Source organism: Phyllobates terribilis, unplaced genomic scaffold (assembly GCF_046119375.1).
Source record: "Phyllobates terribilis strain yellow unplaced genomic scaffold, ASM4611937v1 Scaffold_8__6_contigs__length_399053987, whole genome shotgun sequence".
Classification (NCBI taxonomy): domain Eukaryota; kingdom Metazoa; phylum Chordata; class Amphibia; order Anura; family Dendrobatidae; genus Phyllobates; species Phyllobates terribilis.
In genome coordinates this window covers 212,720,757-212,747,120 of record NW_027362768.1, presented here as the reverse complement: position 1 = coordinate 212,747,120, position 26,364 = coordinate 212,720,757, and the positions used below count along the sequence as shown (strand labels likewise).

Sequence of the window (26,364 nt, the reverse complement as noted above, 5' to 3'; positions counted from 1 at the left end):
CTCTTGCAAGGGACACTGGAGTTCCTCCACATTTTTGGTAGCAGTTGCATTCACTCCATAGGCAAACAGTATGGGAGAGCCACTCTTTTTTAATGGGAACATGTCATACTTGTTACTGTAGCTCAGCTCCATGTGTCTTTAAATTGTTAGTAGGGTTTTTCGTAAATGTGGGCAGCCGTTGGACTCACTGCATACCCTATAAATGGATAGCACACCCTCTCCTTTATAATGGGAACATGTCGTACGCGTTACTGTGGCCCACCTCTATGTGTGTTTAAATTGTTAGTGGATTTTTTCCTAAATTGCGTCCAAATTTTTGGCAGCCCTTGCAGTCACTGCATACTCAATAACAGTATAGGAGGCCCACTCTTTAATAATGGGAACAACAAAGCATAGCCAACTTCTGGCCCTTTAAGAATAGTAAGGCTGTAAAAATAGTGTTTGTGACTTTCACAATCCCTCCTTCATAAATGAAACAGGATGTGTCTGATGATGTTTCACAACCCACATGGCCAGATAAGGTTGTAAAATGTTAAAATGACATTTACTGGTGAATGTATTTTTCACCGTTGAAAGCAATGCAAAAGTGAAAAAGCGCATCAAAAAACCTACATGTGAACATAGCCCAAGGTGTGGAGGAGCATTTTTGTTTTGGTTATTTATTTTGCCTTATATACACATCATTACCCTTGAAAGGATGTTCCTTAACATATTTCCCAGGAAATTCCATTTTGGTTTCATTTTTGTATGTTTTATTGTGAGTCCATAAAAGTGGCGTAATACCTCTGACAACATTGTTAACAGCAATGACCTGGGAGTCAGAAATGCTTCAAGGGGTCTTCCCCATGCTGTTCCCATGTCATTTCAGCACTGTTCCCATCAATTTGAGCAATTTTTAGGTCCTTTGCTGACCGCCAGGGGAGCCATCGGAAAAATGCTCGAGTTTCCCATAGACTTACATTGGGCTCATTGCTTGGGTCGAGCACCCGAGTATTCCAATGTGCTCGACCCGAGCAACGAGTGCTTGAGCATTTTAGTGCTCACTCATCACTAATTAAAAGGTATGATGCTGAAGATTTCAACAGCATATATTACCTATATAATTGATTAGAAGTGTTCTCTATATTGTAGAGGAATAATAAAATATGCTAGATACCGAATAAGAGAGAGACAATATATTTCCACGATGCTAGAATATTGCATATTGTCTGTGGGATCTTATTGTAATGTGACCTTATTGTCTGATTCTCTAATATATGTTCATATTCGCAAAACATTGCTGAAGTACAATTTCATTGATCATCTACCTCACATTAGTATCACTTCATACTATGGGATTGCTGGAGTGAATTTACAATAATCCCTTGCCTAGCATTTGTCACTACCATTTGTCTCTTCATAACATGGGATTGCTAGAGTATAATTTCTATCATCCCCTGCCTGGCATTTTCTCTATGTGTTTCACCCACACTGTAATAGGTGGACACATCAGGAAACAGTATAATTATTGATGTAAATGGCACCAGAGTCCAAGATACTGACTTTCTTATCGCAGCCGCTAGAGTCAGACTCTTGGACTCTGGTGCCATTGATATCAATATGATCGATGATTAAGCATTTTAAAGTGCCTTGAAAAACTATTCATACCCAGGGAACTTTTCCACATTTTTTCACCTTATACCCATATACTTAAATGTATTTTATTGGGATTTTATATGATATACCAACACAAAGTAGCGAGTATTTGTGAATTGTAAAGGAAATTACACATGGTTTTCTAAATGTTTTAACATATTAATCTAAAAATTATGACATGCATTTGTATTCAGCCCCCACCCCAGAGTCAATACTGAGTAGAACCACCTTTCCCTGCAATTACTGCTTCAAGTCTTTTGGGGTATGTCTCTGCCAGCTTTGCACATCTAGAGTCTGGAAATTTTGCTCATTCTTCTTTGTAAACCAACTGTAGCTCAGTGAGATTGGATGAAGGTGTCTGTGAACAGCAATTTTCAAGTCTTGCCACAGATTCTCAATGGGATTTAGGTCTGGACTTTGACTGGGCCATTCACACACATGAATATGATTTGATCTAAACTATTCCATTGTAGCTCTGGCAGTATGTTTGGGGTCGTGGTCGTCCTGGAATGTGAACCTATGCCCCAGTCTCAAGAATTTTACATCCTCTAACAAGTTTTCCTACAAGATTGCCCTTTATTTAGCTCCATCCATCTTCCCAGTAACTCTGACCAGCTTCCCTGTGCATAATGAAGAAAAGCATCCCCACAGCATGATGCTGCCGCCTTCATGTTTGACCGTGGGGATGGTGTTTCAGGGTGATGTGCAGTGTCAATTTTCAGCCAGACATAGCATTTTGAATTTAGGCCAAAAAATTCTACTTTGGCCTTATCTGACCACCGCACTTTCTTCCACATGCTAGCTGTGTCCCATACAAGGCTTTTTACTAACAGAAAATGGGACATTTTATTGCTTGCTTTCAAAAATGGCTGTTTTCTCGCTACCTTTCATTAACCCCTTTCCGACCTGGTCAGTAATAGTACGCACCAGGTCAGAAAGGCCGGTTCAATGAGGGCTCCGGCGCTGAGCCCCCACTGAATCAGGCACATGTCAGCTGATTTATACTGCTGACATGTGCCCGCAACAGCCGCAGGTGCAATCGCGATCCACCCCCGGCTTTTAACCAGTTAGATGCCGCTGTCAAACTCCGACAGCGGCATTTAACATCACCGTGCCGGAAGAGCGGCATTAGCCCCGCCCATCGGCGACCACGTCACATGATTGCGGGTCACCGATGGATGGGCATGACAACCCGGGGTCTGCAGCAGACCCCTGTGGTTGTCATGTCCTGATTTCTATGAGCGCCACCCAGTGCTCGACGCTCATAACAAGTGAGCATTTCTGCTGCTTACAAGCAATCTGATCATCGCTTGTATGCAGCAGAGGCAATCTGACAACTGCTGCTTCTAGTCTCCTTTGGAGACTATTGAAGCAAGCAGAAAGTGCAAAAAAATGTTTTTAAAAATAAAACAAAATAAAAAAAAATAAAGTTTAAATCATCCGCCTTTCGCCCCATTCAAAATAAAATAATAAACCCCCCCACATATACATATTTGGTATTGCCGCGTTCAGAATCACCTGATCTATCAATATAAAAAAAATATTTATCAGATCGCTAAACGGCGTAACGAGAGAAAAATTCTAAACGCCAGAATTATGTTTTTATGGTCGCCGCAGCATTGCAATACAATGCAATAACGGGCAGTCAAAACATCGGATCTACCCCAAGATAGTATCAATAAAAACATCTGCTCGATGTGCAAAAAATAAGCCATCACCCGGTCCCAGATCCTGAAAAATTGAGACGCTACGGGTCTCGGAAAATGGCGCCATTTTTTATTAAGCAAACTTTGGATTTATTTTTCACCACTTAAATAAAAAAGGACCTATGCATGTTTGGTATATATGAACTCGTAATGACCTGGAGAATAATAATGGCAGGTCAGTTTTAGCATTCAGTGAACATGGTAAAAAAAACAAAACAAAAAACAACTGTGGAATTGCATTTCTTTGGCAATTTCACCCCACTTGGATTTTGTTTCCCGTTTTCCAGTACACGAGATGGTAAAACCAGTGATGGTGTTTAAAAGTACAACTTGTCCCGCAAAAACTAAGACCTCACATGGCCATATTGACAGAAAAATAAAAAGGCTATGGCTCTGGGAAGAAGGGGAGCAAAAAATGAAAACACAAAAATGGAAAATCCTAATGTCGTTAAGAGGTTAAAGGCCATATTTGTGGACAGATTCTCTCACCTGAGCTATGGATTTCTGTAGCTCCTCTAGAGTTAATAAGGACCTCTCGGCTACTTCGCCAGTAGTGTTCTACTTGCTTAAAATGTCAGTTTAAATGGACGGCCATGTCTTGGTAGGTTTGCAGTTTTGCCATATGTCTTTCATTTTTGAATGATGGATTGAACAGTGAGCCAAAGTTTAGGTTGTTTTATATAACCTAACTCTTCTTTACTATTCTCCACAACTTTATCACTGTCCTGTCTGGTGTGTTCCTTAGTTTTCATGATGCTGTTTCATCTCTAATGTTCTCATACAAACCTCTGAGGCTTTCACATAACAGCTGTCATTATACTGAGAATAAATTACACACAGGTGGATTCAAGTTGCTAATGATGTGATGTCTAGAGGCAGGATTTTATTTATCAGACTACAGGGGGCGGAATAAAAATTCACGTCACATTTTTCACAATTATATTTTTAAAATAATTAGAAAACCATGTACCATTTCCTTTACACTTCACAAATACTTACTACTTTGTGTTGATAGATCATATAAAATCTCAATAAAACACATTTAAGTTTGTGGGTGTAATGTGAAAAAATGTGGAAAAGTTCACAGGGTATGACTACTTTTTCAAAGCAATATAATAGTACTTATTTTACATTGTCAATTCAATTTTGTTTATTTTTTGCTAGAATTCTTTATCTGCTTTATCTTGTTTAACTTTCTCTATGTCTAGATGTTACTTTACAATTTCCTTTTACTATGTAATAATTCTCTTTCCCAGCACAGCTGTATGATTCTAGCAAAGGAATTTAAACCCTTCCTTCCTTTACCAGCTTCCTGCTAACTTAATTCCCTAAGTGCTTGTCTCACTAGTGCTCTGTAAAGACTACATTAGAAGCCTTGATATTCAGTTGTCTGCCATTTCAATGATATTACTTTAAGGACATTGCATCTGGCAATAACTTTTTAATTTATACTAAATTGTATCTTGACCATTGGGTTATCTCCATCTAGTAAAGACTACACAATTTAGCACTTGTTGTCTAAGGGACAGATTACCCTGACCCCCTAGCAATGTCCTAATTGTTTCTCAAATCCTGATCTTTATAAGACTAGAGACACTCAAGCTGAAGTGTTCATATCCTTTAAGTTTCATAACTTTTTTCAGTAATGCAGTGACATTTAGTAATGTATGTGAGCTCAAACCTCACCTTCCAGATAGAGCAGCTGCCAGACTTTGCTGTTAGCAGCAACTTACCTTGCTAAGACAAAAAGATCAGGGAGACCTTGGTGGCCATTCACCTGGCCCACGATGACCGATCTACTTTCCAGGAAACTGTTTCCAGGAAACTGAGTTTTTCCAACAAGATAGTGAACCACCACATTATGGGTGTCAGGTCCGAGCCTTCCTACATGAAAAGTTTCCTGGAAAGTGGATTGATCATCGTGGACCAGTTGAATGGCCACCAAGGTCTCTCAATCTGAACCCCTTAAACTTTTATCTTTGGGGTCATTTGAAGGCAATTGTCTATGCTGTGAAGATACGAGATGTGCAGCATCTGAAACAACAGATACTGGAAGCCTGTGCTAGCATTTCTTCTGCAGTGTTGCTATCAGTGTGTCAAGAGTGGGAGAAGAGGGTTGCATTGACAATCCAACACAATGGGCAGCACTTTGAACACATTTTATAAGTGGTCATAAACTTGTTAATAACTCGTGAAAGAATAGTTACTTTAAAACCAAGCACGCAATTGTTTTTCTTATGAAATTCTCAATAAGTTTGATGTGTCACATGACCCTCTTCCCATTGAAAAAAATAAAGTTGGATCCAAAATGGCCAACTTCAAAATGGCCGCTATGGTCACCACCCAACTGGAAAAGTTTTCCCCCTCCCATATACTAATATGCCACAAACAGGAAGTTGATATCACCAACCATTCCCATTTTATTTAGGTGTATCCATATAAATGGCCCACCCTGTATAATTAGACTATCATAGACATTAGTCTAAGGAGACTAACAGGTTTGTCTGATGTTAGTGTAATGTGTATGAGGGCCTTAACTGTTCCATAGATTTTTATGTCAGTAGCTGCCAATTTCAACAACAATAATACCAGATGCCAAAAGGTTTACATATTTTTACAAAACCCAATAGCAAAATTTATCTTCAAGGGAAATTAAACACATTTCAGATAGAAATAAGGTGCCCTTAGGTTATAATTTATCAAAAGTGGGAAAATTTGAGCACATATTGTACATTGCTATTTTAATCACTTAAAAAAAATTCACATGTTTCTTTTTGTCAGTGACATGTGATGCCGTTAGATGATTAATCTGTATTTGATAATTTATTACAAAAGCTAAAGTATGTTTATTTCTCACAGGTGACGTGTTCATACTTATCTTCAGCATAGACAGCAAGGACTCATTTGATGAAGTGAAAAGGCTGAGAAAGCAAATCCTTGAAGTGAAATCATGTGTTAAGAATAAAACAAAAGAAACTGGCGAGTTCCCCATGATGATCTGTGGAAACAAGAGTGATTGTGGGGAACACCATCGCAAGGTATGGGCTGAAGAGGCAGAGCGTCTCGTCTCTGGGGATGAAAATTGTGCTTACTTTGAGATCTCAGCCAAGAAGAATCTAAATGTGGATAAAATGTTTCAAGTTCTTTTCAGTATGGCCAAGCTTCCTAATGAAATGAGCCCTGCTCTTCATCGCAAAATTTCAATGCAGTATGGGGATTCATTTCAGCAAAAGTCTTTTAGGTTGAGAAGGCTTAAAGAAATGGATTCATATGGTATGATCTCCCCATTTGCTAGACGTCCTAGTGTTAATAGTGATCTAAAATATATAAAGGCAAAAGTCCTTGGAGAAGGTCAAGGGCGTGACAGAGAGAAGTGCATTATTCAATGAGTTGTTTTTTAGGCAATGAACAAAAAAAAGTGCCTCTGACCTTGCTAGGCTCCAAGAGTTAAAAATGACCAAATTATACTTTGTGGTGTGTGGACACTTACAGATAAAGAACCATGTGTTTTGGATGAGTTTCATGTCAATATCCTGTGGCTTGACATGGATTTTAGACTAATATTTAGTTTGAAAACACAGATGCAAAAAGAATTAGATTAGATTAGATTTAGTTTACTGAATTGAATATCTTCCATAATCATATATTTCAGGTTCTCTTGTGACACATTTTTCTCAAAGTGAATAATAAACAAAAATATTGAACTATCTTTAATAGACAAATGTGTAAAGTTACTAAATAATGAACTCACTGTATATAATGTGCAATAGTGTGAATTTACTAAATGAAGTCAATATATTTCATGGACCATTGCGTATGTTTATAAAAAAATACTTTCAAGGGAAACTTTAAGAAAAAATAGGGTATAGAAACAAAGATAAATTAAAATGAATACATTACTGTGTAATATGAACATTACACCTGAAGCCTTTGTATTGTATTAGTAATTTTCAAATGTTTGTTGAAGTAAAAAATAAAAGAACAGCTAATTGACATTTTCAGAAATATTTAAATTGTATTCATTCTTTTTTTATTGGTTTTATTTAAAAAAAATAGACTTGTTTAGTCAATTGCATGTTGCTAAGTATTAAGTGAGCACATAAATTATATTCTAAATTGTAAGATGTTTAAAATGCTCAAGAGCTAAACTGATTGCATTCCAAATGTTTGTCATTTCCTTGTAAACTGTAATCTTTTCCGTTCAATCTTTCTGCATTATTTAAAAGAATAGTTACATAAAATAATATTACAGTTCAGTGTGTAGTAGTGAGTGCTCAACTCAATAGAAAAAAACACAAATCATTCATGTACATAAATTGTTATAACACGGTAAAATACTCTTGTTGATATCTTATCTTATTTTGTATTTATTTAAAACATTTTAAAATATTTGCCTCAAATGCTAATGTAATTGCAGCATTTAGAAATTCCAGATTGTTTTACATTAAATTTATATGTGTTGTCCAGTCTTTACAGTGAACTATAAAAACAGAGAGCTGTAGCGCAGTTCCATGCATAGTTAACCCCTTTATGACCAGGCCTGAATGGACTTTAAAAGGGACCTTTCATCAAATTTTACACGTTAAACTGAACACACAATGTAATAGTGGCTGCTGTGCGGGATAAAATGCTTTTGGTTATGAGCACACAGTGCATTTTTATGCTTTTTTACTGTATTTTTTCAGCACGGAAATGCACCAAAAAACGCTATATAATCCGTCTGCCAGCTAATGCAATGACAATTCTGATGTGCTGTGCACATGATGCTGAATTTTCCGCTCAGCATTGTAAAATGCTCAGCATGTCCATTCTTTGTAGCGTAAATGCAGCGTTTCCCTCCCATTGACTTCAATTGAACCGCAGCAAACCCGCAGGAATAAATGTATTTGCAGATTTGCTGCAGTTGTTTGCTGCTTATTTGACTAGTCAATGGGTCAAATACACTGCAAAAATGCACAAAAAGTGGTACCTGGGCTTGCTGGGAAAGACTAGTTCTCCCATCATCCGACCACCGCTGCAGCTGATAGCAGTGATAGTGGTGCAGCTGAGGGGAGAAGTAGTCTCCTCAGCTGAGCCGCCGTATGTGCACTGTGAAAAAAAAAGTAAAAATCAAAATAAAAACACCTGTTCTCACCTGCCGGTGTCCTCCCGATGTCCCCCAGCATCCTGATCACTTAACGGCCGGCGGTACACTAATGGGAGCGCCCTCGCTCCCGGCAGTGTACATCGCTACTGCTGGCTGAGGTCATGTGAGTTTACAGCTGGAGATCAGCTGAAAGCTCTAGCACCTCACTTTACGGCATTGATGCTGCGTGGGAATACTCTCACGAATGTTCCCACGTACCACTGATGCAGTATGAGGTCACTGGGGCTGATCAGCTGATCTTCAGCTGATGAACTCACATGACTTCAGCCTGCAGCAGAGCAATGTACACTGACAGGAGTGATTACACTTCTGTCAGTGTGCAGTGCTGTCTTCTACAGTAGTCACATCAGTGATTGATGTGACTGCTGTAGAAGTGATCCGGATCGCCGAGGGACAATATGGATTACATCATGACAGTGGACAGGTGAGGGATATGGTTGTTTTTTATTTTTTATTTTTTTCAGGAGGCGAGGGCGTTGTGGATTAAGAGAACAATAAAAAAATTATTAAAACCGTATGTATTTTTATTTCAATTAAAGACTTTATTCTGGCTGTGTTTTTATTGAAAAACCATTGAAAACTTTACTACGGGGTTAGTAATGGGGGCGTCTTATAGACGCCTCTCCATTACTAACCTGGGATTCATGTCAGCAGCCAATACAAGGCTGACATGAACCCCAACCCCATTACCCCACTCGCCATCGCTACACGGCAGTGGGAAGAGCCGAAGCTAAGCACCAGATTTGGCACATCTTATGGATGCACCATTTCTAGGACTGCTGAGGGGTGATATTATTAGCCGAGGAGGGGCCAGGATCCATGGACCCTTCCTTTGCTCTTAATTTCAGCCCGCAGCTGTCTGTTTAGCGCTTTCTGGTTAGATTTTATAGGAGGACCCTACGTTAATTTTTTTCTGTGGTCCCCCTGTAATCTAGCCAGTAAAGGCTAAGCAAACAGCTGTGAGCTGTTATTAATAGCCAGGGAACATCTTTGGCTAATGGCCCCTTCCCCGGCTACTAATATCAGCTCCCAGTGGTCGGCTTTCCCTCTGCTGGCTATTAAAATGACTTGGGAGCCCACGCCATTTTTTTTTAAATTTTAGGCTATGTGCCCACGATCTGAACGTAGCAGCGCTTTGGGCGTGACTTATTTTTGCTACGTCCAAAACACTGTGTTCAATTGAACGCAGGTAAATTCACATGTGTTCACTGAACTTAGCAGATTTACAGCATTCAGTACATTCTAGTGGTCAAATTTCTGTTGCGGAGACTAGTGACTCCACAAGAGAATTTGACATGCTGCTGTCCTAAAAGACGAGCTACATGTCAGTGTCCGCGGTTGATCCACAGACTCAGATGCATGCAGAATGGACATGGGATTTCTAGAAATCCCATCCACTATGCTGTAACATCTGGACACTGCAGGTTTGATGCTGCATAAACACATAGCTTCAAACCTGCAGCGGCTCCTGATTGTGGCCACGTACCCAAACTCACCAGCAGCAGGTCAATTTCTGTAGCAGATATGCTAGTCCCCGCTGCAGATTTTGACCAATTGAAATGTCATTACATGCGGTGGATTCACATGTACCAACAATAAAAGTGCGGCATTAGAACACAGCGTTTTGCACGCAGCAAAAATATGCTGCATCCAAACCACTGCTTGTTGCTTGTGGGGGGGGATGTAGCGGCTAATGAAATAGCTGAAAGGTGTTATTAATAGCTGGGGAACATGTTTGCCTAATGGCACCTTCCTAGGCTAAAAATAGCAGCTCTCAGCTGCCCCAGAAATTGCATGAATGGAAATGCTAATGATATTGGGTATATGGTATTAGCTGACACCTAGCCCTTTTGTGTGGTGATGAAAAGGTGTCAATCAGACCCTTTCATTACTACACCTAAGTAAACTAAAGTAAAGAGTTAAATAAACACACACACAGAGTACTTTACTTAAAATACAACAGACACATTCTTTAATCATTTTAATTAAACAAAATACTCACTCCAGGTATGAGGGTAATCCAAGGGTTAAAGCAATGTCCCACATTTCTTTTTTCAAATATTTTTATTTAACTTCAAAAGCATTCATTGATGTACAAATACACATTAAAAAATGCATTAAAAATCGCATTAAAAACGCATCAAAATCCCAGGAAAGTGCGCGTTTTTTTCTGCAGCGTTTTTCCTGCCAAGAGATGCAGAAATGCTGTAGAAATTTCTGTGATCAAATCCTGAACGTGCGCACATAGCCAATTGTGTGTTTTTAATTTCACCTCTCCACTGTGAAGATAGTAGCAATAAAAGTATTTGGTACCTAATAAGTTTAATGGGTTTTACCATGAACAAAAGTTCATTTTAAAAATTGTCTGTGTCTGACCATGTAAGGAACATACCACAGCTCCTGGGCAGGGGAGAAAGCAAAAGACAATACAGACATTACAGCACGGGATCGCAGAGGATTCATTTTGTGAGGTAAAATATTGTTTAAAAACAGGCAGTGGAATGTTTTACCTCACAAAATGAATCCTCTGTGATCCCCTGCAGTAATATCTGTACATTCTTTTGCTTCCTCCCCTGCCCAGGAGATGTGGTATGTTCTATACATGGTCAGACACAGCCAATTTTTAAAGTGAACTTTTGTTTGTGGGAAAACCCCTTTAACTTCTGTTAAGTCCAAGTGGGTGTTTTCATAGAGGGTGTACTTCTTCTTCCTGTGTGAGTTCCTACCTGGTAACACCCACTTGGACTTGACAATGGTTAACTCATTAAGTACCAAATACTTTGATTGCTAAAAACTCCGCAGTGGAAAGGCAAAATTAAAATCACAAAAAAAAGCATTTTATTCCACTCCACCGCCCCTATTACATTGTGTGTCCAGTTGAATATGAATAATTTGGTGAAAGATCTTTTTTAATGACTGGGCATTTTTTTTTTGCCTAAATTTGCAGCAGGTGTGTTTTTTCTTTCTTTCATAGATGTGACTGTATGAAGCTTTGTGTTATGTGGGATCAATTATATTATTTGTTACTGCTGTTTTGGTATATATCTCTCTATATATTTATATATAAATTACTGTGTAATTTATATATTTTTTTGTTATGCAAATATAAAAAAAAATAATATTTGATATAGTTGTTCTTGCTCATATTTTTGCTGTCTACATTTCACATGAACTAACCCATTGAGTTAATTTTCTGTATTATTTCTGTGTGGATTTTTTTTAAGTAATAAAACATCTTTTATATGAAAAAAAATAGATTTTTCAATTTTTATTTTTGGTGTGGACTTTTTTATTACTTTTTTAAATTGTAATGTAGCTACTCTGCAAAAGTTTGTGGAAGAATGCTACAAATTAAGGATCCTTTAAAAAATAGAATTGTTCATAGATATTTTTATCAAGTAAAAAAGCACACCCACCAAAACATTTGTATTCCTAAACTTGTGTAAATGTATATGTAGTGTAGTTTAAGTGTGGCATACTCAGCGATCACCATCTTCCCTGGTTTTCAGCACTGTTCCGGGTCTCTTCTGAGAAACATGATGGCTATTTCGACTTGCTGGCTTACACTGAGCTCTATATGTGAGTCAGATGTTGCTTTTACAAAGTAAGCCTATGGATCTTGAGAACGAGCCTCCAGAACAAGTCTCCACAGGCTTACATTGTAAAAGGCTCACACATAGAATCACTGTGAGTTGGTAGGTTGGAATAGCCCTCACACAATATAGAAGACCGAGAAGTGCTTGAAACTGTAGAAGTTGAGTTAACACACTTACACTACAGAGCATATACATTTACACGTGTTTAGGCAATACAACATTTGGTGGGAGTGCTTATTTAATAAACTGCAAAGAGTAGTGATGAGCGAGCAGCAAATTGCTTGAATGCTCAGTACTTGGATCAAGAAGGTCAGACGCTCGGACCTGCCTGACTCAAGTCCTAAACATAATGTAAGTCAATGAAGGACTCAAGCATTTTTCATGCAGACCTGCACTCGATGGCGGGTGGGCGGATGATGAGAGAAAGGGAGAGATCTCTATTAGTAAAGAGGAAGCTCATTTTATTCTGAATAAGCTCAGCAGCGCTGCACTGGAGCCGGGAATTTCCCTGCTGGGAGAGCAGGGACTCTTCTGTCAGCTGGACTCTTTGTGAGTTGAAGAGGTCTGGGGGCTCATTCTCTCTCTCCCGGTAAGAAGCACACTTGAATCATCTGAGCCGCACTGAAGCCAGGTATATCCATCCATCCATCAATATCCATCCATCAATATCCATCCATCCATATCCATCTATCCATGCATATCCATCCATCCATCTATCCATCTATATCCATCCATATCCATCCATATCCATCCATCCATCCATTTCCATCCATCCACCTATATCCATCCATCCATCCATCTCAATCCATTTCCATCCATCCATCCATATCCATATCCATCCATCTATATCCATCCATCTATATCCATCCATCCATATCCATCCATCCATAACCATCCATATTCATTCTTCCTTCCGATAGAGAAAGATAGATAGAGATAGATAGGAAGATAGATAGGGAAATATATAGGGAGATAGATAAGGGGATAGATAGGGATATATAGAGATAGATATGGAGATAGATGTATATACCTGGCTTCAGAATCAAATGAGCTTATTACAGGGACCCCAATGCTCGATCGAGTATTGAGCAGTGCCGAGCACGCTCGTCCATCACTAGTAAGAGCAATACAGAAATCTAAATCAAATCAATATTTGGTGTGACCACTATTTTCCCTCAAAACAACATCAAAGCGTCAATTCTACAGACATTTGCACACATTTTTTGAGGGAATTTGGCAGGGAAGTTGTTCTAAACATCTTGGAAAACAAACCACAAATCTTTTGCAGATGTAGGCTTGTTCAAATTTTTCTTTCTAATCATTAAACCCAGACAGACTTGATGATGTTGAAATTAAGGCTCCATGGGAGCCACATTATCACTAGGACTCTTTGTTCTTCCCTGTGCTGAAGAAACTTCTTAATGGCAATGGCTGTATATTTGGGGTCGCTTTTCTGCTGCAGAATAAATTTGGAACTGGACGCCTCCCTTATGGTAGTGTATGATAGATAAGTATCTGCCTTTATTTCTCAGAATACCAAGAAATGGGCATTGTTGAGAACCATAGATGAAGTAGTATTTCAAGAAATCTTAGTACCACAGAAGAAAGACATATCATGGCCAGTTGGCTTCAAAAACAGAAGATGTCCAGCAGTGTCATCGGCTCAGAACTGGCAGTAATCAGTGGGACTCAGCTACGTCTTCTATTCGCAGAAGTCTTCCCAAAGTGGTATTTGTTTAGTAATTGTGGCCTAAAACCTGGGTTAAATGTGTTGGTGTATGGCTTATTTCTGCTTTCGTTTCCAGTGGTAATTCTAGTTCTTTGCTCACTGGGAGCTAGGGTGTTAATGTTTGTAAATTTTAGCTCTGTTGTTTAGTCTGGTTGGGCTAAACCACTTATAGTTCTACTAGCTCTGGTGAAGTCCAGTGTTTCCAAGCTCCTTTGTTTCTAATGGATATTCCTGATTCTAACCTTAGCTCGCTTATTGACTATTCTCCTGCCTGACGAGTTTGTCCCTACCTGTACATCATAGAATCTTAGAATAATAGAATGTTAGAGATGGAAAGGACCTCCATGGTTATTGTGCTCAATAGGGATGAGCGAACGTGCTTGGTAATACTCGAATATCACTTGAGTATCTGGGTGCTTGGATATGCTCGGCACATGGTGAGCATTGGCCGGTGCTCCGATTTGAAGTTTGAATCCCCACTAGATTCCTTGATAGGGTATTGATCCAGGAAACTCTTTTGATTGTCGTAAGGAGTCAGGAAGGAATTTTTTTCCCCAATGTGGAGCTTAGTGTTTGCCACATGGGTTTTTTTTTGCCTTCCTCTGGATAAACATGTTAGGCTCTGGGTTGAACTAGATGGACTTAGTCTTCCTTCAACCTTAATAACTATGTTAATACTAGTGTTGAGCCACCCCCGTAGTGTTCGAGTTCGGTTCGGTTCATTGAACACCCGTGTGTTCGCCGAACTGTTCGTCGAACTGTTCGTCGAACACCTTCGAACACCATTAAAACCAATGGCAGGCAAACAAAAACACATAGAAACACATAGAAAACACCTTCAAACGTGTCCAAAAGCTGACAAACTGCTCAGAAGACATAACTAACACATGGAAAAGTGACAAGTACAAATAGTCATGCGAAAAGAAAAGAGGTGGAGGAGTTAAAGGAGGGGGAGACACAGATATAGGCATGTCATGCCCTTCTTAAATCCAAAAAGTGAGAAGCCGACACGGCCAGTTCGTCTCTGCCCGTGCCACCTCCGTGTCGCCGGGTTTGTGCCAGAGCCGCGGTGGACCCTGACGGCCAGCCCCCCTCTCCCAATACTGGTGCCTGTCCGCTGGTGGGTCGAGCGAGCTCCCCTGTGGTGGAGGCAGCTCTAAGCTTTTTAATTTAAATTGTCTCTCTAATTTGAATGAATACACTTTAAATCCTTTTACAAGGATCTATTGGAGGGCAAGTCTCATGCCAGCAGCCGCGTAATTCCAGCTCCAGTAGCGTCCACTAAAGCTGCTGCAGTTAAAAAGCTTTTATAAGGATCGAGCTCAGCTGTCCACCGCAAGGCGTCCTACAGCCAGTCCCAGCCCCTATGCCTTGGGGTGCCTCCTGATGCTCTTCACTGAGTATCCCGTGGTCCCGAAGCATTTCCTTTGAAAAAATTAAGTGTCCAAACTACAGGTGATGCAGCTTGCTTAACAGCCGGGACAATCCGCTGACTAGCTGACACTGCTACTAGGCACAAAGTATTTCCTGGGATAGATGCAGTTAAAAATTTGTAATTAGATACTCTCGTTGGATGCTGAGAAAGCATTCCATAGAGTCTCCTGGCACGCCATATATTATTCTCTTAAAAAGCTTGGGGTAGGGGTCTAGGGGACCCTTTTATAGCCAAAATCACGACCCTGTATTGCAATACGTCACCTAGGCTGAAGATAAATGGAACTGTAGCACCCTGAGGGCTCGGTTGCTACTGACGTATTGCACCTCACCCAGAGGTGTGATATCTCACTCTCAGGTAAGGATGGAGTGTGGATCAGAACCCGACACCTGCATGCATTACACCACATTGCCGTGGGGCAGGGCGACCAATATGCCCTGGCTGGAGTGGGGGGAGGGAACACTGAGAAAGGGGAACAATGTAGTGCAGGAGCAGGGAGAAAGCAGTTCCTGGGTGCATTGAGAAGGGAGTATAAAAGGTGGGCACCATCTTAGTTCAGTGAAGAGAAGTCTGAGCAGAAGTGACAGGGAGCAAGAGCTCTGCATGAGCTCTGCTCCGGAGGCGGGCCTAGTAACAGAGGCCCAGGCCTGGAAGAGGGAGAAGGAAGGAAGAGGAGCAGAGAAGGCTCCAGGAACAAGGAATGAAGGGATCCCAGGGGTGCGGATGGGCGAGTCGCCACCGCACGCCCGATTCCACCTGCGTGGAGGGGTCAGGCCAAAGGGGGAGACCGGTCCCCGAAACTAGTGGAGGTGGGAAACGACCCTCAGCTAGAAACCGGAGGCTGTGACATTTTATATGGCGCAGCCCCTCGCTACACCCGCTAGGAAGGCACCACATAGGGTCAGGGAAACTGGCGCCAAGTTTACCAAGAGGAGGCCCGAGGCAGCCGGACAGAAGGGTTGGTAAGAAAGGCCAGACAAAGGACACACAAAGGGGGTCCTGTGAAGCGCTCCAAAGTTATCTGGGAGTTGTCTGAGCCCCTCACCTGGTGAGCACAGTACGACGTGGGCAGCCGTTACCTGCAGAAGTGGTCTGGATAATAAGAACTGTGAGTAAAGGCCCTGGACTGCATCACTGACTCCGTGTCATTACTGCTGCTGCCCTGCACCATCACCCCTATCCTCCGCATACACTGCCCTGAGGCTATACTCCTCCCGTGGGGAGTTATGCTACGCTCTGCTGCACCCACAACACCAGCCTCAGCGGTCTGCCCTGCAGCGGCGGTTCACTCTGACCGCAATCAACGGGTGGCGTAGTCGGACATTTAAACATCAAAACCACATAAATAGTTCTGCCACTGGTTTGACCGCCCTGAGCCACGGAACCGGGTCGCCGCCATGGAGACTACAACCACCAGCATCCACCAAAAAGGGTCCGGCTCCGGGTGTCTCAAGGCCCAGGGGGCGCGTCAGAACATTTTCATCACCTTTCATAATCACCAATGGGACAAGGCAGGGATGTCCTCTGTCCCCTCTCTTATAAATCCTAGTGACGGAGCACCTGCTCTCATCAATTCGCCATAACCCCAATATTAGGTGGATTGAGGTGGGAGGCACCGAGTACAAGTGCTCTGCATTTGCTGATGATGTCCTAGTATATCTCACTCAATCACATATATCCATCCCTGCTGTTATGGCTGAAATAGATCACTTTGCTACATGGTCAAATTTTAAAATCAATGCAGCGAAGTCTGAGGCCCTCGATGTCTCCCTCCCCAAATCCATACAGGATTCCATCCAGTCCAACTTTCTCTTTGCCTGGCCCTCACAGGGTATCAAATACTTAGGAATTCCTATTCATAGAGACCTCTCCTGTCTATGTTATCTTAATTTTGGGCCCTTTATTGAACAACTCCATACAGACCACGGTTGGCAAGTTAGAACTGTAAGATTCACTACGTGAACCACTGGTGTTTTAGGGAAAAGCACATGTACACTTTGTTCCAAATTATTATGCAAAAAGTGTTTAGTAGTGATAAGGGAAGAATTTGTTTGTTTGTCAGTTAAACTCATTGATGGTGATGTGTGTCAGGGCTCTTTATATCACTGTAAGCAATTGCAGACACCTGTGCTAATTAGTTTGGCAGGTGTGTCCAATAAAAGGCAAGACTACTTAAGAAGGCTGTCCCACATTATTAAGCAGCCTACATTTTCTGCCAAAATGGGAAAGAAAAAGGATGTGTCGGCTGCTGAGAAGCAACAAATTGTGGAGTGTTTAGGTCAAGGCATGACTACAATCAACATTGTGCGATGATCAGGATGAAGTGTCTTGGCAATCAAGAAGTATGTAGCTGATTCACAGTACACACGTGTGCGTGCTGATAAGGGCAAATTGAGGACTCTTTCCTACAGGCAATTACGTCAGGTTAAAAGAGCAGCGGCAAAAAAGCCTTGTCATAGCAGCAGACAAGTTTTTGAAGCTGCTGGTGCCTCCAACGTCCCCCGAACAACAAGATGCAGGGTCCTTCAGAGGTTTTCAGCTGTGCGTACGCCATCCTGTCGACCTCCTCTATCCACTGCACACAAGCAGAAACGGCTCCAGTGGGCCAAACAATACATGAAGACTGATTTCAAAACTGTTTTGTTCACGGATGAGTGCCGTGCAACGTTCGATGGTCCAGATGGATGGAGTGGAGGATGGCTGGTTGATGGACACCCCACGCAAACACGGCTACAGCGCCAACAAGGAGGAGGTGGAGTAATGTTTTGGGCTGGAATCATGGGGAGAGAGATTGTCGTCCCCTTTAGGATCCCTGAAGGTGTAAAGATGAACTCCATAATGTATGTGGAGTTTCTCAAACAGCACTTCCTGCCATGGTTCAAGAAGAAGAACCGTGTATTCCACAGCAACATCATTTTCATGCATGATAATGCACCGTCTCATGCTGCACATAACACATCTGCATCTCTGGCTGATATGGGCATAAAAGGGGACAAACTTATGGTGTGACCCCCATGCTCCCCTGACCTCAACCCCATTCAGAACCTCTGGAGCATCATCAAAAGGAGTGTCTATGATGGCGGGAGGCAGTTCACATCTAAGCAACAGCTCTGGGAGGGTATTCTGTCCTCATGCAAAACAATTGAAGCAGAAACCATCCAAAACCTGACAAATTCAATGGATGAGAGAGTTCAGAAGCTCCTTTCGAACAAGGGGTCCTATGTGCAAATGTAACATAACCTAGAATAAAGTTTTGAGTTGAAAACTGTTTGATTTCAGTTTCTAATAACCTGCTAATGCTTATAATTTCAAAAATGACCATTTTTTTGGTCTTTATTAAAATGAAAAGGTTGATCGAAGAGTGTGGGGGATCTAAGAGTGTGGCAACCCAGTAGTCAGGATTACTTCGAATTCTGACAATCTGAGGGTCATGTTGCAGGTAGTGCAGCAAGAAGGCACTTATGTGTCTTGCGCATCTCGGAGCCCCAAAATTATTTTCCGGGCTAGATACAGCTAAAAATTATTATTAATTTTAAATCTGGTGGAGCTTAGTATAGATGGCCTAATAGAATCAGTACTGCACACTGCTACAGAGCCCAAATTATTTTCCAGCCAAGATACAGATAAACATGATTAGTAATTTTAAATCTGGTGGAGTTTAGTATAGATGGCCTAATAGAATAAGTACTGCACACTGCTATAAAGCCCAAATTATTTTCCAGCCAAGATACAGATAAACATGATTAGTAATTTGAAAGCTTAAAACGGTTGGTGAGGTGATTTTAACCAATCATCAAGCCTTTAGTCTCCCCAGGATGACACAGGGGTAGAAAAGTCGTTTCGGATCCATGATTTGTTCATCTTTATGAACGTGAGTCTGTCTACATTATCAGTGGAGAGCCGGGTGCGCTTATCTGTCAGCACACCACCAGCAGCGCTGAACACACGTTCAGACAGAACGCTGGCTGCGGGGCATGACAAGATCTCCAAGGCGTAAGTGGCGATCTCCGGCCATTTATCCAGATTGGAATCCCAAAAAGAGCAAGGGTCCAGTGACACAGTCATGGCTTCAATGTTTACTTGGAGATACTCCTGTACCATCGTCTCTAGGCGTTGACTATGTGTCAGACTTCTTGTCTCCTGTGGCCTTGCAAAGGATGGGCTAAAAAAGTGGTGAAATGATTCCGCAAAATTGATGTTACCAGCAGATACTGTGTTTCTGTTACAGTTTGAGTGCTGAACACTCGACGGTCCCACGGTTGGCAAATTGGAACTGTGAGATTCACTACCTGCACCACTGGTGTTTTGTGGAAAAGCACATGTAAGATTCTGCAAGAGTCTCTGCTGATACTCCTGCATGCGTGCATCCCTTTCTATGGCAGGAATAATTTCTGCAAATTTACTTTTGTTCCGGGGATCTAACAGTGTGGCAACCCAGTAGTCAGGATTATTTCTAATTCTCACAATTCGAGGGTCATGTTGCAGGTAGTGCAGCAAGAAGGCACTCATGTGTCTTGCGCATCCAGGAGTACCAAGTCCCTGTTATGTTGGTGGCGTGGTAACAATCATGCTTCCTTCCTCTGTCCTCTCCCCCCAACCTCGCACAACAGAAATGTGATCAAGGTCTCCCTCATCTGATGAGTCTTCCATCAGTTCGTCCTCCACTTCTTCCTGGGCTCCTGCACCTTACTCAATAGTTTGGCTGCTACCATGCGCCGTGGTAAAACCATCTCCCCCACCCTCACATGCCTGCCGCCTTGGTGCTGCCGACCGTCTGGACCTTGCAGATGTTAGCCCTTCCGCATACAACTCCTCCTCCTCTACTTCCTCCACCTCCTCTTGTGCCACCACCTGACTCCGAATTCTGTTTAACATGTGCTCCAGCATGTAAATCACCGGAATAGTCATGCTGATAATGGCATCGTCAGGACTAAACATCTTCGTCGCCATTTCAAAATTGTGCAGAAGGGTGCATAGGTCCCTGATCTGAGACCACTTCTCCAACGTGATTTGCCCCACCTCTGGATCTCGTTGGCCCAGGCTATACGTCAGAACGTATTGCACCAGGGCTTGTCGGTGCTGCCACAGTCGCTGCAACATGTGCAGAGTTGAATTCAACCGGGTAGGCACATCGCATTTTAGCCGGTGAAGTGGCAGGCCCAACGACTTCTGTAGAGATGTAAGTCGCTGAGCTGCGGGATGCGAACGGCGGAAGTGAGCACACAGCGACCATGCCCTCTGCAGAAGGCCATCTAGTCCGGGATAGTGGGCTAAAAATTGCTGGACAACCAGGTTCAACACGTGAGCCATACAAGGCACGTGTGTGACATTGCCCCGGCAAAGGACCGCACCCAGGTTTGCAGCATTGTCGCACACGGCCTTCCCTGGTTTCAGGTCCAGTGGAGACAACCATTCATGAAATTGGTTCTCCAGAGCTGACCACAACTCCTCAGCTGTGTGACTCACATTTCCTAGACATTTCAAAGTAAAAACCGCCTGATGATGTTGAGCCCTACTGCCAGCATAGTAAGGAGGTGTGCAGGATCCCTTCTGCGCAGTTAGAAAGCTTGTGGCATGACCAGACAGGCTTTGGGTGCAGGTGGAGGACCGAGAGGTGGTTGAGGAGGCAGAAGCAGTGGAGGAACTTTGAGATAAAGAGGATTGACGCACAACTCGTGGGGAAGGCAAGACTTGGACAGCAACCCCTTGTCCTGCTGTCACCATAGTTACCCAGTGTCCAGTCAGCGACATGTAACGCCCCTGTCCATGCCTACTCGTCCAAGTGTCTGTGGTGAAATGTACCCTGTCACACACAGAGTTTCTCAAAGAAGAGGTGATGTTGTGTGCGACATGCTGGTGGAGCGCAGGCACACCTTTCTTTGAGAAGTAGTGCCGACTGGGCATCTGGTACTGGGGCACTGCGACGGACATAAGGTCTCGAAAATCCTCTGTGTCCACCAGGCGGAAAGGCAGCATTTCTGTAGCCAAGAGCTTGCAGATGGTGAAATTCAACCTCTTAGCTTTCTCATGGCTAGGAGGAAATGGTCTTTTACTTGTCCACATCTGAGGGACCGAGGGCTGGCTGTTGTGCTTAGACGGGGTTGATAAGGGTGTCCCCGTCAAACTGCCGGTCTGTGAGGAAGATGCAGGCGGACATGTTAGGTTGCCTTGATCCAAAGGTGGTGCTATCGATGTCGGACAGCGCTAAACACCAGCTGGTGTTACCACCTACAAAGAAAATGATGACCTGCCAATCACGCTGGCTGTTGCCGGTAAAGAGGTGGCAGGTCTGTGTCCCAAAACAGGTGTGACTGCTGTCCCCCCAGTCACAGAGGATGAAGAGGCTGCAGATGCACAAGATGGGGCAGACGGTGGTTGGCCCGGCCGGCTAGGCCGCATTGTAGCACAGTGAGCTTCTCACTGCAACTTATGCTTCATGTCCATGTGCCGGTTCATGCATGAAGTACTCAAACTATGTATTTTTTGGCCTCTACTTAGCTTTTGTTGACAAATGTTACAGATAACATGAGTTGGGTCATCTTTATCGATCTGAAAAAATGCCCAGGCTGTGCAAGGCTTAGCACCCATGTGACCTGAAGAGCCACCACGACTTGTGGTCAGAGGCAGAGTTGTGTTTGAGGATGCAGTTGTTGACGTGCTTCCAGTACTATGTCTCTGTCCAGGAAGGCGCAACCTGACCTCGTCGTCACTAGCATCCTCCTCCACCTCCTCTGCTGACCTCATCTCTTGGCTGACTGTGGGTTGACAGTAAGTGGGATCTCCAACCTCATCATCATCACCCTGTGTGTTATCACACCCGTCGTCCTCAGAGCCAACCTGTTCCTGCCCTGACAAAAAACTAAAGTTGTCGCTCCAATCAGGTATTTGAGTCTCATCATCGTCTTCCTCATTGTCTCCACCAACAGGAGTTACAGTTTGGGAATGAGGGTCTACATTATGGTCAGAACCTTCTGCGTCTGGTCCTGGATCCGACTCATAAAGATTCTGGGCATCAGTGCAGATCATTTCCTCGTCTGGATTCACAGAAGCGCTGGAGCCGACCTCTGATTCCCAGGCTACAGTATGAGTAAACAGCTCTGCAGACTCAACCATCTGTTCTACCTCATACTCAGACGGGCAGCTGGAGATTTGGGAGCTGTGAGGAAGCAAGTGCGATTGGGGTGACACCTCTGAGGACTGGAGTATTTGTGATGTTGAAGTTGATGTGTAGGAGAGCCCACTTAAAGGAGCACTTGATATCCGTTGAAGCACCTGCTGTTTTTGTGCCTCATCTGGAATTTGTAGCGATTGGCGTGGCCGTAAGAAAGGGATCTTGTCACATTGTCCGCTAAAAGTAGTAGACATTTTAGTTTGGCTAGAAGATGGTCTTTCTTCTGCAGATGTTACTGTTGCTTTAACATCTACCCAACGGACACAACCTTTTATCCCCTTCCCAACACGCCTATTCCCCTTTCCACCAGCAACAGGCCTTTTTCCACTCATTTTGGTGGTTAACTAATTCACAACTCTGGAGTTGTTTGCACAAAAAAACAATGGTTGGGAACCGAGCAGAGCTGAGTGGCCAAACTGATAAAACTTATCAGATAAAAATTATTTTTAATTTGCAACCTGATGGAGGTCAGTATAGATGGACTAATAGAAAAAGTCCCACACACTGCTAGAAGGCCAAATATTTTTTCAGAACTAGATGCAGAAAAAAATTATATTCAATTTGCAACCTGATGGAGGTCAGTATAGATGGACTAATAGAAAAAGTCCCACACACTGCTAGAAGGCCAAATATTTTTTCAGAGCTAGATGCAGAAAAAAATTATATTCAATTTGCAACCTGATAGAGGTCAGTATAGATGGACTAATAGAACAAGTCCCACACACTGCTAGAAGGCCAAATATTTTTTCAGAGCTAGATGCAGATAAAAATTATTTTTAATTTGCAACCTGATGGAGGTCAGTATAGATGGACTAATAGAACAAGTCCCACACACTGCTAGAAGGCCAAATATTTTTTCAGAGCTAGATGCAGATAAATATTATTTTTAATTTGCAACCTGATGGAGGTCAGTATAGATGGACTAATAGAACAAGTCCCACACACTGCTAGAAGGCCAAATATTTTTTCAGAGCTAGATGCAGATAAAAATTATTTTTAATTTGCAACCTGATGGAGGTCAGTATAGATGGACTAATAGAACAAGTCCCACACACTGCTAAAAGGCCAAATATTTTTCAGAACTAGATGCAGAAAAAAATTATATTCAATTTGCAACCTGATGGAGGACAGTACAGATGGACTAATAGAACAAGTCCCACACACTGCTAGAAGGCCAAATATTTTTTTAGAGCTAGATGCAGATAAAAATTATTTTTGATTTGCAACCTGATGGAGGTCAGTATAGATGGATTAATAGAATGATGCTATGCCCAAAAGGTTTTACTTCACTAGGTGCAGTAAAAAAATTGGTATTCTATACACAGGTGGTGTAGCTTGCAACACAGATATGCTACTCCACTGACTAACACACTCTGCAATAGGCCAAAAAGGATTTGCTTTGCTAGATTTAGCCAAATGCTGTGAAAAAAACTTGCACAGCACTGGCACAGACCTGCCTGGCAAAAACTGATAGGAACTGATCTAACTTAGTCCTGAAAAGGACTGCAATTACAATTAGTCTTTACTCCCAACCTATCTATTTAAGAGCACAGACCTGCCTGATAAAAGTCGTAGGAAACGCTGTAACCTAGTCCTTAAAAGGACTGCCATCACAACTATTCCCTACTCCCAAGCTATCTGTAGATTTGTGCGAAAATTGGCTTTAAATTAACAAGGTATAGCGCACACAGCAAAAGCGGTGCCGTCTAACATGCAGCTGCAGCAGTGAGAAAATGGTGGCGACGGGGAAAATGGCTGGGTCTTATAGGGCATGGACATGTGACATACACTGCCAATGACACATGCCCTTGCTTGTGTGAAAAAAAGCACTTCGCTCCGTGTGTGCGCTGCTGATAGGCTGACAGATTGCACCTCCCCACTGTAAATGCGGGAAAGAGAAAAAAAAATGGAGATCTTCATTATTCCTGCAGAGATCCATCCCCTGCCCCTCCCCCCGCCCCACTGTACACTCAAACTGCGTATTAACATTAATTTTCAGCATTACTGAGAAAAAATCCAGTTATGATTTTGGTGCATGAACAGTTATCGAACATAACCTCGAACAGCCGAATTTTTTTCAAATCGTTCGTGTTCGCCGAACGGCTCGAACACCGCCCAAAACAGCTCGAATTTGAGACTGGCGAACAGTTCGAGTCGAACAACGCTCATCTCTAGTTAATATGTTACTATGTTACTCCGTATGTTTGGCGCCTGTTACACAGCCAATAAACATGCAAGGATTGCCTGCCAGTCACTGTAATGCCTTAACCATCTTGGTAGCGGCAGTATTGTGATTGGCTGGCCATATTACTTCATCAGGGGTTACAAAAGAACAGGTGCCACCACGCTTTGCACACTGACTCCATTGTACAGCTCAGGAACAGTTCTTATTAGGGGGAGAGAATGATTGTCCAGACCTGTGTGTGCACAGTTTAACAAATCAGAGTCTTCTAGTGCTTATACTGGTGCTGATGCTGAAACATCATAGTAGCAGTCCTTCTAAGGGCTAATCTTGTGCTTTGCTGTTAATATCAGATACATTCTGCATTTAACCTAGCGAGGGACAGTTGCAGTCGCAGTGAGAGTGGCAGGATATAACCTCTGGACAGAGCTTATTGCTTTGCAGACCATTACTAAATATATATCATCTGCAAGTGACCGCATTCATTTTTTGGGGTGAAAAAATAACCATTTAATCATGCATAGAGTATTAAGTGCTTTGTGTTACATTTCTGTGGTATACAATACTCCAAAAATGCGTTTAAATTTTTTTCTGGATTCAATTAGTCATCCATAGAGTATTATGTGCTTTGTGTTAAATTTCAGTGGTATATAATACTCCAAAAAAGCTTTCAAATTTTTTTCTGAATTGAATTTGTCATCCATAGATTAAATTTGTCATCCATACACTTTTACTTGCTTTGTGTTACATTGCGGTGGTATTAAATAGAGATGAGCGAATGAATCAATGTTTGGTTCGGATTACGATCGTCACATTTGCAATATTCGCCGATTTATTCTTCAAATATTCGCCAAACTTTGCCGAACACCATTGAATTCAATGGGGGGCAAATACAAATGCATATACGCTGCCAAAACACATCAAATTAGGGGCAGACACCAGGAAAGTGCCATCAATTGACTCAGAGTACAAGTACTATAATTATTAATACAGCGATATTTATTCTGTGGTGCTTTACATATGAAAAGGTTTAACCCATTGGTACAAGAGGAGAGATGACCCTGCCTGCGAGGGCGCACAAACAATCTACAAGGGATGAGTGAGAATACAGTAGGTCAGAGTACAGCTGGCCATGCAGCGGTATGCTGGAGCGAGGGTTACCGCAGATTGTACGCTTGTCAAAAGTTGGTCTTCAGCTTCCTTTTCAAAGTTTCCACGGTAGGCGAGAGTATGATGTGTTGGGGTACAGAGTTACACAGTAGGGGAGATGAACGGGACAAATCTTGTATGTGATTGTGGCAAGAAGAGATAAGAGGGAAGTAGAGAAGGAGATCTTAGAAGGATGGGAGGTTGTGTGCAGGTAAGTACATGGAGACTAGGTCACAGATGTATGGAGGAGACAGGTCTTCGATGACTTGGTATGCCAAAGTTAGGTTTTTCAACTGGAGTCTCTGGGCAACAGGGAGCCAGCGCAGAGATTGACAGCAGGAAGAAGCCTGGGAATAGCGGGGTGACAGGTGGATTAATCGGCCAGCACAGTTTAGGATAGATTGGAGGGGTGCAAGGGTGTCAGAAGGGAGGCCTCAGAGCAGGAACTTTCAGTAGTTAAGGTGAGAGATGATGAGGGCGTATATTGGTGTTTTTGTACATTCATGGTTGAGGAATGTGCAGATCCCCGAGATACTTTAGAGTTGGAGTCAGCAGCAAGTGGAAAGGGCTTGTATCTGACGTTTTAAGGACAGATCAGAGTCAAGATTGCGGGAC

At 42.4% G+C, this 26,364-nt stretch overlaps 1 protein-coding gene across 2 annotated transcripts in view; it reads left to right on the top strand.

Moving 5' to 3' along the window:
• Positions 1-10,818, top strand: part of RASD2 (RASD family member 2) — a 202,272-nt gene extending 191,454 nt beyond the window's left edge. For both annotated transcript variants that reach the window (XM_073644066.1, XM_073644067.1), the window contains exon 3: positions 6,201-10,818. In XM_073644066.1, the coding sequence (XP_073500167.1) occupies positions 6,201-6,730 (530 nt within the window). In that variant the 3' untranslated portion in view covers positions 6,731-10,818. The remainder of the gene's footprint in view (positions 1-6,200) is intronic.
• Positions 10,819-26,364: the final 15,546 nt, after the last annotated feature.